At 49.6% G+C, this 15,714-nt stretch overlaps 2 protein-coding genes across 5 annotated transcripts; both read left to right on the forward strand.

Moving 5' to 3' along the window:
• The first annotated feature begins 8 nt into the window (after positions 1 to 8).
• FAM221B (family with sequence similarity 221 member B) lies at positions 9 to 14,955 on the forward strand. Of its 4 annotated transcripts, XM_055293775.2 has the most exons (9): positions 9 to 681; positions 2,105 to 2,276; positions 2,909 to 3,506; positions 3,694 to 3,837; positions 8,608 to 8,718; positions 9,213 to 9,410; positions 9,598 to 9,717; positions 10,101 to 10,694; positions 14,840 to 14,955. In XM_055293775.2, the coding sequence occupies exons 3-8, from the start codon at positions 2,909 to 2,911 to the stop codon at positions 10,136 to 10,138; spliced, it is 1,209 nt and encodes a 402-aa protein (XP_055149750.1). In that variant the 5' UTR covers positions 9 to 681; positions 2,105 to 2,276; the 3' UTR covers positions 10,139 to 10,694; positions 14,840 to 14,955. The 4 variants fall into 4 exon arrangements, with proteins under 4 accessions (XP_055149750.1, XP_063465843.1, XP_063465844.1 ...); XM_063609773.1 differs by lacking the exons at positions 9,598 to 9,717; positions 10,101 to 10,694; positions 14,840 to 14,955 and adding exons at positions 6,870 to 7,060; positions 8,185 to 8,452 and having other exon boundaries at positions 12 to 681; positions 2,909 to 3,533; positions 9,213 to 9,233; XM_063609774.1 differs by lacking the exons at positions 9,213 to 9,410; positions 9,598 to 9,717; positions 10,101 to 10,694; positions 14,840 to 14,955 and adding exons at positions 6,870 to 7,060; positions 8,185 to 8,408 and having other exon boundaries at positions 12 to 681; positions 2,909 to 3,533; positions 8,608 to 8,708.
• On the forward strand, positions 13,248 to 15,664 carry HINT2 (histidine triad nucleotide binding protein 2). Its single transcript, XM_055293783.2, has 5 exons — positions 13,248 to 13,731; positions 14,840 to 14,980; positions 15,075 to 15,179; positions 15,286 to 15,358; positions 15,479 to 15,664. Exons 1-5 carry the CDS (start codon positions 13,651 to 13,653, stop codon positions 15,568 to 15,570), a joined length of 492 nt encoding a protein of 163 aa, XP_055149758.1. The 5' UTR covers positions 13,248 to 13,650; the 3' UTR covers positions 15,571 to 15,664.
• The last annotated feature ends 50 nt before the right edge of the window (positions 15,665 to 15,714 follow it).

Below are 15,714 nucleotides of genomic sequence, written 5' to 3' on the forward strand. Positions count from 1 at the left end.
AGTCCTGCTGGGCTTCGAGGACACACAGACTCCGCCCCCGCCCCAGCTACCCGAGACCCTGCCTTTCTCACCCCAAGCACAGAGCCCGAGGTCCCCTCAGATCCTCACAGCCCCCAACGACCGCCCCACAGATGTCTCAAAGGAGCCCTATCCTCACAATCCCAGACTCCCCCGGATGTATGCACAGATCTCCGCAGATCCTACCTAGACACTCACAGAGATCCCGCAACACACACCCCACTTTTCAGAAGTAAACCCTCTGGGCTCGCCCCCTCGAGGCCCAATGCAAGCCCCTCAGGAGACCTCACCCACCGGGGAGGTGACCAGACCGCCGTTGCCACGGAGACTACTAGGCGTTCCGGTTGCCCTGGTGACCGGCGCCTACTCTCCTGGCCCAGGTTCCGTAGGCTTCAGTCAAGACCCTCCCTCATCTGCCCTAGACCCCTTGTCCCTACCCACTTCCCCAGGTCATGCCAGAGCTCCTTTGCGAAGTTCTGCAGATGTCCAACTCCCCTCCCCAGATAGCAGACTTTCAGGCAAGGCATTTCAACACTCAGCGCCTGCAGCTGGGGCACATCCACAACCAAGAGCCTTTCCTCCCTGAGGATCAACACCTCCCACTGCCATCCTAAGTCAAGGTCTTGACCTAAGGACTTGTAACAACCAAGCCAAAGCCCAGAGGTAGGTAGTTTCTCCAACGGCCCTTCCCCTCTTCCCCCAAGACCTCTGTCTTTCTCCCACCCCTCAGTCCCTTCACATTCTGTACTTGTTGTTGTTGTTGTTGTTTGAGACAGAGTCTCTCTCTGTCCCCCAGGCTGGAGTGCAGTGGTGTGATCTGGGCTCACTGCAACCTCCACCTCCCAGGTTCAAGTGATTTGTTTGCTTCAGCCTCCCCAGTAGCTGGGACTACAGGCACCTGCCACCATGCCCAGCTAATTTTTGTATTTTTAGTAGACACTGGGTTTCACTATGTTGGCCAGGCTGGTCTCGAACTCCTGACCTCAAGTGATCCACCCACCTTGGCCTCCCAAATTCTGGGATTACTGGCATGAGCCACCCATGCCTGGCCCACATTCTGTACCTTTCATCCTTACTCTCCTCCTCCACCCAATTTCCTCCCTCCCTTCTCTTTCCCCTTCCTCACCTCCCATCCTCTGGTTCTCCACCCTTAGGCCCCTTTTCTCTCTAGTTGGCTCTGGTCATCTTCCTCCCTGTAATCCTACCTCTGCCCCTAATTCCCTTCCTAAACGTCCCCTTCAAAAAGGCTCTGATGAGTTTAAGGAGTGATATATCTAGTGTCTCTGGAACATGGGGGGAAAGTAGGGAGCACAGAAAGTTAAGGCAGGAATCCTCAGGCTGTGTTGAAAATGATGACAGGCCTTGAATGCCGGGGCCAAGAAATTTGGACTTATTCCTTTAGACTGAGTCATGGAATGTTTTTAAGCCACAAAGTGCCAGTGTTGGATTTGCACTTTAGAAAGATCCTGATTGGGTCAGGAAAGAGGACTACATCTTTGTGGGATAAATTAGGTATATCCCTCTCCCCACAGTATCCTAGACTCACCCCAGAACAACATCAATTTATTTGTATTGCCATTGTTGGTTAATCCATCTCTCTCCCAGACTCAACTCAATCTAGAGCTTAGCACAGCAGCTCAGTAAAAGCATCAGATTAGGCTCTTTGTAAAAGTATAAGTTACATAAATCCATGAAAGAATGGGTGAATGGATTAAAATGCTGTGGATGGAAGTAGAGGGGCAAAGTTATTACACAAAGGCTGAAGATGATGAGAACTTGAATAAAATTGGAAGGGAGAGAATGCATTTGGGGAATATTTAGAAGATAGGAAATAGAGTTATTGGTGCCTATTTGAAGAGGGAGTCTAGGGGAAAGGGAGAAGACTAGGATAATTCCCAAAGTTCAGTTTTGCTGCCTGTGGAAACACTCAGTTAGAAATGACCAGCAGGGGCCAAGCACGGTGGCTCACTCCTGTAATCTCAGCACTTTGGGAGGCCAAGCGGGGCAGATCACCTGAGGTCAGGAGTTCAAGACCAGCCTGACCAACATGGTGAAACCCCGTCTCTACTAAAAATACAAAAATTAGCCGGGCATGGTGGCATACGCCTGTAATTCCAGCTACTCGGGAGGCTGAGCAGGAGAATCACTTGAACCCATGAGGCGGAGGTTGCAGTGAACCGAGATTGCGCCACTGCACTCCAGTCTGGGCAACAGAGCGAGACTCCATCACAAAAAGAGAAGAGAAGGCCAGCAGGCAGGTGGGTATAAGTGTGAAGTACAGAGGTTGAAAAAGGTCTGAGCTAGAAATATGAATTTAGGAGTCATGGGTACACAACTGGAAGTAGTTGGAGCTTTGAACATGAATGACATCATTAAGGGAGGAGGATGTGTGTGGTGCCTAGACAAAACCAGGCTGCATGCAGTGTCTTGCCTTATGTGACATAGCATTCCCCTGCACTCTCAGGAGCCAACCCCAACTTTGGCTTGGTATTGCCAGTCTCTAGAACTCCATGGTCTGACCTCCAGGGTTTTAAGATATGCCAAGGACCCTGCTCTTGGACTGGCCAAATGGTGGTGTTCAGACTCCCTACTGGGACATGGTTCTCTGCTACCATCTACTGATGGGATTCTAACTACTTCAGTCTTTCAATCTTTAAGTTCCAGCTCCCTAACAAGCCACAGCAGCATGCCATATGAGGTCTGGACACATGGGTGAACCTCTTGGCATCACACTCTAGGACCCAGAGTTCATGTTGTTTTCCTCTTACATCTCAGCTGTACTGATAACCTTATCCAAATTCCATAATGCACTGCGAACCCTGGGCTCTGCCCTGACTTGCAGGCCCTCTATTTCCAACCTAATGAAGCCTGTACCCTGTTCTACCACTAGATGGAAGCACATGAGATCATAGAAGAGCCTCATACCACCATGGATGCAGAGGAGCACCCCCCTTCAAAGGACCCCTCTGCTGAGGACTTACAGGAGAACCATATCTCTGAAAGCTTCTTGGAGCCTTCCACCTCTGAGACCCCCTTAGAGCCCCATACCTCTGCATCCCCTTTGGTGCCATCCCCTTCCCAGATCCCCTTAGAGGCCCATTCCCCTGAAACCCGTCAGGAGCCTTCCATCTCTGATACTCCTTCAGAGACCCCTACCTATGAGGCTTCATTGTATAGTCCCACCTCAGTGGTGCCAGAGAAACACCTTACTCTTCCTCCCCAATCACGAGACTATGTCTCTCTGTCTTCTTCTGATACTCTGAAGGAAGACCTCCCCTCTGAGTCTTCTTCCAATGAGGTCCCATGGACAAGGAGGTCTACCCATCTCTCTGAATCTGAGAGCCTTCCAGAACACTCTTTTTCAGGCCCTTCAGCCCAGGTCCAAGTGGACACATCCAAAAAGCAGGAGGAAGAAGCAGGAGAGGTTGAAAATGGAGTAGATGCCAGTGACAGCACTGCTCACACAGCCCAACCTGGACACCAACTAGGCAAGAAGAAGAAGAAAGGAGTTAGCTGTAATTGCACCTGTCCTCTCCCCTGTCCTGTTCTCACTACTATTCACTGTCCTTGACTTGCCCCAGGAGGAGGAGACTGGGTTACTCTTGGACATGGCCCCTTCTCTCAGTTTGAGGGCCTTCTCACTTCCCCCTGGTTACTCATCCCCTCCCATCCTAGGTAACACAGCCCACCCAGTGTTCCCTGCTAAGCAGACAGAGCTGGTGGAAGTGGCTAAGGCAATGCATAGAGAGGGGTTTGGTGCTCAGGTGAACAATCTTTTCCAGTGGGAGAAGGATGCAGCCCTGAATGCCATCCAGACAGGTAAGCCCATGTGGCCTTTCAGAGGCCTGTGACAGGCCCGTGGGCATCCTCTAATCCAAAAGATCTGGGAACCTGAACATTCAGCAGATAGCTTCCCCTTTTGGAAATGGCTATACCACCTGCCTGGAAAAGGAGCAGGCAAGTGGGCCAAGGAATACAAGGGTGGATGTAGACAAAAAGTGGGGAGATTCATATAAAGCCCAGGTAGAGACAGGTAGCTGAACTAAAATTATTAAAAACAGAAGGATCATGGCCCACCCCAGATATAGGGCCCAGAGAGCCTACAGACCCTAAAGCAGAGATGGCCCAGGACCCTGGACAGTCCCCAGGAGACTTGCTGTTCTGACATGATAAAGACCTTAGTCCCTTTGGTGGAACTCCATTAAAAGGCTGTCACCCCTGCATACTAGGCCCATGCTGAGTACCCAAAAGCTTTGAGTTCTGTTACCAAAGAGGAGACCTGTGTCCTCTGGCCCTGCTGATTCCAAGCCTCAGCCTTGACAGTCCTGTTAGTGGCATGCTGCGCACAGATGAACTTGTAAAAACATGCCATCCTGTGCATGAGCATGTCTACCTGTGTTATGGAAATTCATATCTATAGGGATTACCTTCAGTAAGAGGGCCACCCTGACCTGCTATAAGGATTCTGGTCTTTCTAGACTGAATTCAATAGATGTTATGACATTTATTTTGGTCCTTCATATTTCCTTTCCCTTTATGATGGGAATAGAGCTATGATGACACGCCTAAAACATAAAGACAGCCAGGTAATTCTAAATGCTTATCCGTCCTCCATGAAATTTACTTTCCCCTTTCCCATGCAGGGACCTCCACCTCCCCACCTTTGCCCTCCCACCCCACCGCCAACTTTGTTTGCTTATATTAACATTCGGTTACTCTTATTTTCTTGCAAATTCTGGCTGGCAAGGTGGCTCACATCTGTAATCCCAAAACTTTGGGAGGCTGAGGCAGGAGGATCACTTAATTGCCCAGGAGTTAGAGACCAGCCAGGACAAGACAGTGAGACCCTATCTCTACAAAAATAAAATAAAATAATCCAGACATAGTGGTGCACACCTGTAGCCCCAGCTACTTAGTAGGCTGAGGTGGGCAGATTACTTGAGCCCAGGAGGTCAAGGCTGCAGTGAGCCGTGATTGTGCCAGTATATTCCAGCCTGGGTGACAGAATGTCTCAAAAAAAAAAATGCAGGATGTGTTCAGTCCTTTTATTCCCCTTCTCAGAACCTCCTGTCTACTCCCCACTCCTCAAGGCCACTGTATTTCTTTTTCTTCTTCAAATTGAACTTCTTCATCTTCCTGTTTAAACAGGAAGTTTTATAAAGAAATTCGTGTCATTCAACCCTGAACAATTATATTTGAAGTCCCCTCCTAACAGTGGGGATGTTGAATCCTGGGTAGTCCATAACAGTATATGTGATGTGTACAGAAATATCAGGTGTAACCTTTGTTTTTATTCATTCAACAAACATTTATTGAGCACCAACTATGTGCCAGGCATTGAGCTAGCTATGGAAGTGGTAATGCTGGTGGGGGTTCAAAGACAAAATACTTCGCACTCTAATGAGAGATACCAATAAGTACAAGGACAATTATAATTCACTCTAATAATTGCTATAATCAAGGTTATCCTAGACTGCTGCATGAGCAGAAAAAAAAAAGGGGCATCTTATCTGGAGTGCTTGAGGAATAATAAGCCTTGGAAGGAATGACTTCTCAGCTGATATCTGTAAGATGAGTAAGAAGAGGTGGCCAAGTAAAGAGTGCTGTAAGATGAGACATGACAGGGCAAGGCACAGCAGGAATCTACAGCAATGCACTATGCCTGATGCATAGAGTGGTGGGGAGAAGAGCCAGCTCTGCTCTAGAAGGGCAGAATTGTGCAGGAATTTCTGTGCCAAGCTAAAAGCTAGAATTATATCCCGAGGGCAACTGAGAGTCACTAGAAGGTTTTAAGTAGGACAATAACATGAATGGATTTCTGTTTCTGCAAGATCACTCTGGCAATAGGATAGACCGGAGAAAGGATCTCTACTAAAAATACAAAAAATTAGCCAGGTGTGGTGGCGGGCACCTGTAACCCCAGCTACTTGGGAGGCTGAGGCAGGAGAATTGCTTGAACCCAGGAGGCGGAGGTTGCAGTGAGCCGAGGTTGCACCACTGCACTCCAGCCTAGGCAACAGAGCGAGACTCTGTCAAAAAAGAAAGAAAAGAAAAAAGAAAAGAGAAGAGAAGAGAAAAGAAAGGAAAAGAAAAGAAAAGCTAACAAAGCGAAACTGACCATTGGAACAGTGGATGTATAGGATAAGAGAGAGGGAAATGCCTGGAATGCCACCTAAGTTTTTGGCATAAGTAAGTGGTAAGATGATGGTGCCATTAACTGAATGCCTAGGAAAGGGTAGATGCTTGGTAGGCATGTGTTGGATGAACAGAGGACAAAGGATGAGAGCCAGGTTTGGAGGGAATAATTGGGCATAAGACATTTGAAGTGCTTATGAAACGTGCTGGCCCAAGAGTCTAGTAGACAGCTGGCTATATGGGTCTGAAGCTCAGGAGAGAGGGCTAGGCTGGAGACATTGTTCCTGTAAAGACAGCTGTGTGTTTTATGGAGACATACTATGCATAAAGAGATGTCATCATGCAAATGTGATTATGTAATTGTGGAACTGGACTGCGTTAGACAGAATCAAAATGGCATCCCAAATAATGTCTCCTCCCCTGCCAGGCCTCATCCACCCACAACAGGAAGGGAGTTTGGAATCAGGACAGAGAGTAGAGGGTCCCACTGGAATCCACAGCCACCTTCCAATTGTCCCACTTTAAGAGCACTAAACTTGTCACAGAATCCGAAGTATAGTTGCCAGTCTCCCTGTTCAAACTCCAGTCTTCTTCATCTGAATGCTGGGCACTGATTCCTACACTAGTGCTTGGACTTGACTCCCCCACGGCCCTCCGAGCAGGCCTTGATCTACGGGCCTCACCTCCTGCTTTTTTAATGTATCCTGCTACTCCAGACAGAATTCAGAACTCCTCTAGTGGAATCCTGGCTCCGGCCCACCTGCATTGTGACTGCCTATACCCTGCTCTCTCAACAAAGCCTCCCCAGTGTAAGAGGGCGCTGGCACTACAGGCAATCAGCATCAAGACAGAAGCAGCAAAGCCAAAAGCCACATCTAGACAGGCTTTAGATCCTGACAGACTATGGGTAAGACAAGAAAACTTAATCTGAGGCACAGAATTGTGAATTGTGGCCCTGACCACAGTCAAAGACCAGATGATGCCACTCTCCTTATTCATGTTATGGAACCTCAGGGTTATGCCTGAATACTGGCTCTCTCTTCCTCTTGAAGGAATGAGCTCATTTGTCTAATCAGGCAATCTACGTTCTCTCAGCAACCATTTTGTGCCAGGCCTTGTGCTAGGATGAGAGATGTGGGTGAAAAGACAGCTCCCTTGAAGAACTCATGGACTAATAGGAATACAAGGGAATGGTCTATTATAATGCACTGTACTGCGACAGAAGTAGCACAAGGAGCTATGGATGGCAATAGGAGGGGCCCAGACAGACAGGGGAAGTCAGGGACCCCTTTTTGGTGGAGGTGACATTTCAGTTGAGCCTTTAATTGGGACTAAGAATCCTACACCTGGAGGTCCCACTCCATGGGGCCTCATACAGGATTCTTGGCTAGAAGTTGGGGTACTCTCAGCTCTCATGGAGAATGAGAAAATCTGAATTGGAGGTGCCATCTGGTTATCCTCCCTCAGTTGCACAGCACCACCCTCACCTCAAGACTGGTCACGAAGCCAGGGATTCAGACCTCACTGGTGAACACCAGCTCTCGAGGGTTGTGACCTCTTGCTGGTGCCTACTCTCAGGGACACTTCTTAGCCTCACTTTCCTTTCCAAGCCTCCTTGCTTAGCTTCACAATGTATAATTTTTGGTCTTCACCGCTCATGACTGCTACCTACCCCTTTCTCCTGACCCTTGAAGAACCTTTGGCAGCCCTTTTGAGATGGAGTTTTGCTCTGTCGTCCAGGCTGGAGTGCAGTGGCATGATCTCAGTTCACTGCAACTTCCGCCTCCCGGCTTCAAGTGACTCTCCTGCCTCAGCCTCCTGAGAGAGCATTGGTACAATAGCACCATGAACACAGAGGGAGGTATTAAGGTACCAACCCGGAGACGTGAGAGGAAGCCCTCCTCCTACCTTCCAGCACCAGAGCTATCCAACCTCCTCCTCCTCTTCAGGACCTTCAATAACTACGCTCCTTAGGAGCCAATCCCATGGTCTGTACATCTGGCCAATCATCTTCCCTTTCCTTCACCTTAGACACTTCAAGAAAACAAATCAAAGTTGGGCTTTAGTGGGATGAGGAGAGGAGATGAGAATCCCCATGGTCACGGAGAACTCAGTGAGATTCATGTTCATCTTCAAACAAAATTTCATCTATAATCTTCCTGCTCAGAAACCAAAGACTCTCTTGAGTCATCTCTGGCAGGCTGACAGAGATGGAGTGGATCCTGGGTAGGAAGAGAACTGAAGACACTTGTGGGGTAATGAGAAAACCCTGAGGAAAAAGAAAATCTAAGGGGTAGAGGTGAGGACTTCCCGGTGGAGATAAAGATACCTGGGGGTGGGGAGAGGTAAGTTCCCCCCACCCCCTCACCTCCATCAAGGGATAGGTAAGAACACTTCAGGGGAGCTTAGAATTTTTTTACTTCTCACTTTTCCTTTTTAATCCTGCACACCTAGGTCTCTACATTGGCTGGCGCTGCCCCCATTACCTATGGGACTGTTTCCGGATTGGGGATGAGTCCAGATGCTTTTGTGGACACTTGTTGAGAGAGCACCGGCTCATCTCAGGTAGGGGAGAACTGACCAGCCCCTCTCGAGTGTGGAGGAATAACTGTACTCTGTCATGTCTTGGGAAGTATGAGAGAGAGCATGTGGCCAGGCGTGCTGGCTCACCCCTGTAATCCCAGCACTTTGGGAGGCGGAGGTGGGTGGATCAAAGGTCAGGAGATCGAGACCATCCTGGCTAACACAGTGAAACCCCGTCTCTACTAAAAAAATAAATAAATACAAAAAAATTAGTCGGGCATGGTGGCACGTGCCTGTAGTCCCAGCTACTCAGGAGGCTGAGGCAGGAGAGTCACTTGAAGCCGGGAGGCGGAAGTTGCAGTGAACTGAGATCATGCCACTGCACTCCAGCCTGGACGACAGAGCAAAACTCCATCTCAAAAAAAAAAAAAAAAAGCATGTCTGCTTTTTAGGGGGTGGTGGGGATGGAGGATGGGGTTGGCATGAGAAGGCAGGTCCTATCAGATTAACCCTACCATCCATCCCCAATCCCACAGACATATCGGTGCCCTGCAAGGTAAGCCAGTGCCGCTGCTTCATGTTCTGCTTTATCCCATCACGCCCAGAGGAGGTGGGTGAGTTCTGGCTCAAGAGACAGGCCACCTTTGACCCCAAGACCTGGAGGGCCCAATGTCGCTGCAAACACAGCCACGAAGAACATGCAGCCACTGGGCCCCATCCCTGCAGGCATCATGGTAACTTCTAGGGCAAGAGGCGTACTGGGAGCAGGGTAGGTGAGGATAGGATGTAGTCTGGGGATAATGATGGGGAGCGGGTATGAGAGCCTTGGGCATGCGGTCACTGAGGAAGAGATGACAATGTGGTCAGCTCCTGGGGATACCACCATTTCCTAAACTCTTCTTGGCTGCACTTTTGCCCCAGGCTGTTGCTGCGGCTGCTTTGAGTCTAATTTCCTCTGTGCGGCCTGTGACCGGCGCTGGGAGGAACACGAGACTTTCTTTGAGACCCAGAAGACCCGGCGACGAGGAGGGAGGCCTCACGGTGAGGCAGAAACCTGGGACAGGGGGCCATTCCAGGGTCTGTAGTCAGAAGGCCAGGCAGGAAGGCACTCCCATCCTCAACCATCCCCTCCAGGACTAGCGCATTCCCTCAGCCCACCTCCCCACCACCCACCTACCTGCATTCCACATCTGCGCTGGTTTTCACCCCCAAGAGCAGACTATGCACCTTTTGCAGAGATGCCTGTGCTCCGAGAAGCCATCCTCAGCAACTCTGACTTCGAGGCCCTGCAGATACAGGGGCCCTCTGGCCTTCCCAACTCCCACCCTAGTCCCCCAGGGCTCCCTGGCTCACGCAGTCTCCAGCCTGGCCTCCCTTCTAACCCCCATACCTGACCCTTCCACCTCTGCTCTTCCCTCCTCCAGGGACAGACACTGTCAGCAACTGGCACAGGCCTTTGTGAGTCTGGCCCAGATCAGCAATAAAAGAGGAGTCACTGGAACCTGACTTGGCTCTATATGGGGCAGATAGATCCCAGCCCAGGGAGAGACTGCCTAATAACTTAGAGTTGACACCTATTAGGCACAGGAGAAAGCCTGGATCTGGCCATCTGCCTCCATCACACCCACATTCAAGCTGCCTGCTTGAAGGCAAGTGGCTTCAAGGAAGCCAGGAAGGGAGGAAGTTTCAAGAAGGATAGAGTGGGAAGTGATGTTAGATGCAGTTGGGGCACCAATAAGATAAAGACTGAAAAGTGTCCATTGGGTTTTGCAATTAGAAGATATTTGGGAACATCGGAGAGTGCAGTTTCACACTGGTGCAGTGGAGGCAGGAGTCAAACAGCAGTGAGTTTCAAGGAGTCTCTTAAAGAAGCTTGGATATAAAGTACAAAAGAAAAGTCAGACAAGATCCAGAGGGAGTTGTGGAGTCAAGGAAGCACTTTTGTAGGAAGGAAAAGAGAAAGAGGCCAGTAGACTAAAGGACCTTGAAGGACCCAGAAGAGAGAGAAGAGATGCCTGGTGAGACAAGATCCCAGATATGGAGGCAAGGGATGAGGTCAAAGTGGAGGTGAAGGGATTTGCTCTGGACAGGAGAAACACCACTTCCTATGAACAAGAGGAAGGAAGAGGATGGAGCCTTCCTAGAGTTTCAGGGAACAAGAACCTGTGGAAGTTCCCCTCTGATGGCTTCTATATGCCCTGTGAAGTAGGAGATAAGGCCAATGGCTGGGGTCCAGTGGGAGAGGGATAAAAGTAGGGAGCAGGAGACAAGAAGAGGAAGGGGAAGGTTTGGGAAGGCTAATATAGGGAACTGGAGAAAAACCTGATCAGTGGGTAGTTCAGGATTCGGGCACGGTTGGAAGTGAGAACCTAGTTAGAGAAGCATAGAAGCCAAATATTTAATGGGTTGATGATGTGAGGGTGTCAGGGAGGAAGATCAGGAAAACTAAGCAAAAGAAGGCATGAGGATGTGAAGGGAGCATACAGTACCAATAGGGAAAGAAAGTGATGCCAGGAGGCAAATGACAGATTGAAAAAGGGAGCAGTCAAAGGAAGAGAAGTCTCTAATGAGGTACAGTAGCAGACGTAGGGGCAGGGGTTGGAGTACAAGAGACAGTGTTCAGAGGCTGCAGAGCATAACATCTTTCAGATGAGGGCAAGTGAAGGTGATAAGTGCTTGAAGTAGAAAAGACTGTGGGCCAACGATCAAAATCAGTGAATGTGGGAAGTGACTAGGAAGTCCATAGGTTCTTATGGGATTAGGAGATTCTAACACTAATGGGCTCTGTGGCCCCAGGCAAGTCACTGTCCCTCTTTAGGCTGAGTTTCTGGACCTGTAAAACAGGAATAACCTCTGTGTTGCCTGCTTTCTATGAGAACCAAAGAAATAACTAATTTCAAAGTGCTTTGTATCCACCTACCCTCCAGACTGGCTTCCTTCCTCTTCCTAGATCCCAGATCCACTTATCTCTCGCCCTTCTCCAGGGCAACTCTAGGGTCTCCCAGTGTCCCAGAGGCACCACAGAGAACTGTAACTTCTGGGTTACAGAGAAGAGGCCATTCTACATTTCCTCACAATTAGGGGGGCCATCTGTTCCTTCAAGGGAAGGAATGCAATCTGGACTGCTAGGATCCCTGGGGAAAATCACAGAATCAAATGTCTGCCCTTTAGAGGAGAAAGGATTTTCTAACAATAATATAGCTATACAAAAGAGATTGTACTATCTCTAGAAGCAGAGTTCCCCGACAGTGGTTATACGCCCCATGATAACCATTCACCTAAAACTAATTCAACTAATAGTCAACAATAGAGTTAGGATTACTATGATAAACTCATTGAAGGAAATAATAAGCGGCCAATACAAATTATATTTACATAGACCGTAAAAATATGAAAAACTGATTACACATGGGTTAGTATCATATGCAATACATATTATTACATATTATGAAAAAAATGACAGGAAACGCCAAATGTTATTCATTCAACAATTACTGACCACCTATATGTATCAGGCCATGTGTTTAAAAAAAGAGAGAAAAAGAAAAACCAAAGAAACAGTGGTAACTTGTCCTATGTGGTATCAGACTAAAATTTACCTAGTGTCTGAGAATATTAGTATTTTGTGACCCCACGTTTCTTATGTCAAAAATATATATTCCAGCAGTGCAAATCTGACTTATTGAAAACGTCAGGCACTGGCTGGGCGCGGTGGCTCATACCTGTAATCCCAGCACCTTGGGAGGCCAAGGCAGGAGGATCACGAGGTCAGGAGATGGAGACCATCCTGGCTAACACGATGAAACCCCGTCTCTACTAAAAATACAAAAAATTAGCCGGGCGTGGTGGCGGGCGCCTGTAGTCCCAGCTACTCGGGAGGCTGAGGCAGGATAATGGCGTGAACCCCGGAGGCAGAGCTTGTAGTGAGCCGAGATTGCGCCACTGCACTCCAGCCTGGGCGACAGAGCGAGACTCCGTCTCAAAAAAAAAAAAAAAGAAAGAAAGAAAGAAAAGAAAACGCCAGGCACCGAGCTAACTGTATCACACACCTTTTCCGATTAGAAAAGAACAATGAATACATACTCCTTTGCTTATTATAATAGTTGTGCGGCAAAGATAGGACACTCCTATCTCCGCCTGCTCAAAAAAAAACAAATGCAAAAACCACAGAATTTTTAACCTATGGAGTGAATGCGTTAACAAGAACATAGAACTAAGGAAGAATTTCCCTTAGATAAGTACATTAAAATCTCCAAAATGCTCAAGGGACTGAAACTGCCCTTGTGAAGAAAATGCTGCGCATCAGCCCCGCCAGTTAAAACAAACAAACAAAAACAAACAAAAAACACACCTCATCCCCGTTCACCTTTAGCCCCACCCCGGGTGGTTCTTGGAGCCAATAAGCGCCGGATGCCCTCAGAGCCCCGCCCTCCTCCTGGCCAAAGCGGTGAGAGGGTCTAAAACAGCCCTTTCTGCAGCAGGTGACGGAGCCCCGCCCCCTTCCTCCCCGCGCACCAATAGGAACCAGACCTGAAGAGGATGACCCAAGAACGAAAAGCCCCACCCACTCGGGAGCCGCAACCTAGAAGCTAGGGTTGTGTATCAGATTCAACTAGGAGAAAATCCCACCTCCAGGCGCCATTAATCCTTCCAATGGAGTGGAAGTTTCTCTCACAGCGAAACTAGTTAGGGGATCCAATGGGAAAAGAACATTCACACGGACTAGAAGAGGAAGCCAATGGAATGGAAAATTGTCCTCGCGTTGGTAGAAGCAGCCAATGAGATGAAAAGATCCCTCCTCCAAAGTGGCTGCAGAGGCAATGGGGTGAATCGTGCCCAGGGGCGCGCCCCAATGGGGTAGCAGGGCTCGCCCGGCCGTCACTACGCCGCTTCCCCGCGCCCGGACTCCCCACCCACGGCCGGCCGCGGAGCCGAGTGCTGACCTGGGTGAGAGGTTCCCGCGGCTCAGGGAAGATGGCGGCAGCCGCGGTGCTGGCCGCCAGGTTGCGCGCGGCGCGCAGAGCCGTGGCGGCCACGGGGGTGCGCGGGGGGCAGGTGAGAAGTGGCGCGGGAGCGAGTAGGGGGTCCTGCGGGCTCCGAAGCCATCCGGGGCCAAGGGCTCCCGAAGGCGCGCACAGCCGCGCAGAGCTCCTGCCTGTGGTCTCTGCTCCTGCGAGGCACAAGCTCAGGGGCTATGCGGTGAGGTCAGACTGGTGGCTCCAGAGGACGAGCTAGTGCTAATCCCCGCCCTGCGCAGGCCCGGGCGCCGAGGTCGGGACAGGGTCACTGCAGCGGCTGCCGCCTTCTTTCTACTGCCTGCAGCCCAGCTGGCCCGGTGCCCCCTGCAGGAAATGAGCTTTCTCTTCTTGGAGCCAGTGCTCTGCCCTCCTCAGGCTTCTGGCCTCCTAATGAGCACTAGTGTTAACCTCTCTTCTGCACTTGCCAGAGCGGCTCGGAGGTCAGAGAATTCATTCCGTCCCATTCTCCCCCAACATGATGTACTGACGTCAGCCTTCTCAGAATCGCTTACCCGCAGTCCCCTAGGGCTAGGGGAGCTGAGGTCACTTAGCTGAACTCTTACCTCCACTCATTCAAGGGACAAGAGTTAAAATTCACAGAGTCACATGTGACACCCAGATGAGGGGTCGACTAGTGTCATACAGGGCGATTGCATTGAAACTTAAACAGGCGACAAGGCTTAAAGATCAGAAAACAAGTAACGGAAATAAGTGGAAATGTACTAACAAGGTGAGAGTGGAAAGAGATTCAAGCCATCGTGAGAGATTATGGAAACCACCCCTTTATTTTGTATTAGAAGCTGAGAGAAGGAATTTATCTGAGGTAATTCAGTGGTATGGTAAGGTAGGAACTGAGACCAAAATCCCCAGTCTCTCATTTTAGATCCTTTCCCTAAACAGTGCTATATTTCGTAGACACATGAGCAGGAATCAATTGCACTGCTGAATCCTGATAATAATGCTGCTTGTTATCTAACCAGATCCAGCACCTTCTGGCCCTACCCTTTGCTGCTGGTGCTCTGAAATTCAGGAACTTCCCTCCTGGGTGGGAACCATGAATAGGTTATTAGAAGGATGAAATTAACAACTATCAGAGCCCAGCTTCTGCCAGCTCCCTCCTTTGAATATGGTCGATCCACCTTCAGGTCCGAGGAGCTGCAGGTGTGACTGATGGGAATGAAGTGGCTAAGGCCCAGCAGGCAACTCCTGGGGGAGCAGCCCCAACCATCTTCTCGCGGATCCTGGACAGGAGCCTCCCAGCTGACATTCTCTATGAGGACCAGCAGGTGGGGTGCTCTTAGGACCTATCCCCTTAGGAATGTTGTAGATACCATCCAGCCTGTTGAAGTAACGTGGCCTCTGGCCTGTCACTGCCCCCAGTGTCTTGTGTTCCGTGATGTGGCCCCTCAGGCTCCTGTGCACTTCCTGGTCATTCCTAAGAAGCCCATTCCTCGGATTAGCCAGGCTGAAGAAGACGACCAGCAGGTGGGAAGAACAGGGCCAGGTTTGGCTGGGAGGGAGCCCCTGGACCCAGCTAGAGGTCTTGCTCCCTGTGAATGAAGCCACCTATGTCCCTCCGCTCTCCCTATAGCTTCTAGGACACCTACTCCTTGTGGCCAAGAAGACAGCAAAGGCTGAGGGCCTGGGAGATGGATACCGACTTGGTGAGTGACTCTTGGCCCTTGGTCCCTCACCTATGAATTCTCATTCCTACTTCTCAATATGATCTTCATTCTTTGACCTCTGCCATGATCCTGACTCCCTAACCCCAAGCTCAATTTCAGTGATCAACGATGGGAAGCTGGGTGCACAATCTGTGTATCATCTGCACATTCATGTACTTGGGGGCCGGCAGCTCCAGTGGCCTCCAGGTTGAACCTGCCAACTGACTAAAGGACACCAGATTCTGGATGCTTTGATGCAAAGGGAAAAATGGACACTGTGATGCTAATAAAACTGTTCTCCCTTAATTATGCTCTCCTGTCTTTAATATAAAGTTTTATACCACAAAGGGGAAAGA

This window comes from Symphalangus syndactylus, chromosome 9 (genome assembly GCF_028878055.3).
Source record: "Symphalangus syndactylus isolate Jambi chromosome 9, NHGRI_mSymSyn1-v2.1_pri, whole genome shotgun sequence".
Lineage (NCBI taxonomy): Eukaryota > Metazoa > Chordata > Mammalia > Primates > Hylobatidae > Symphalangus > Symphalangus syndactylus.

Coding starts and splice junctions, on each gene's coding strand:
- FAM221B (XM_055293775.2), top strand. CDS start 2,909: ATGGAAGCACATGAGATCATAGAAGAGCCTCATACCACCATGGATGCA. Junction 3,838..8,607: donor CCTGAATGCCATCCAGACAG/GTAAGCCCATGT, acceptor CTGCACACCTAG/GTCTCTACATTGGCTGGCGC. Junction 9,411..9,597: donor CCATCCCTGCAGGCATCATG/GTAACTTCTAGG, acceptor CTTTTGCCCCAG/GCTGTTGCTGCGGCTGCTTT.
- HINT2 (XM_055293783.2), top strand. CDS start 13,651: ATGGCGGCAGCCGCGGTGCTGGCCGCCAGGTTGCGCGCGGCGCGCAGA. Junction 14,981..15,074: donor TTCTCTATGAGGACCAGCAG/GTGGGGTGCTCT, acceptor CACTGCCCCCAG/TGTCTTGTGTTCCGTGATGT. Junction 15,180..15,285: donor CTGAAGAAGACGACCAGCAG/GTGGGAAGAACA, acceptor CTCTCCCTATAG/CTTCTAGGACACCTACTCCT.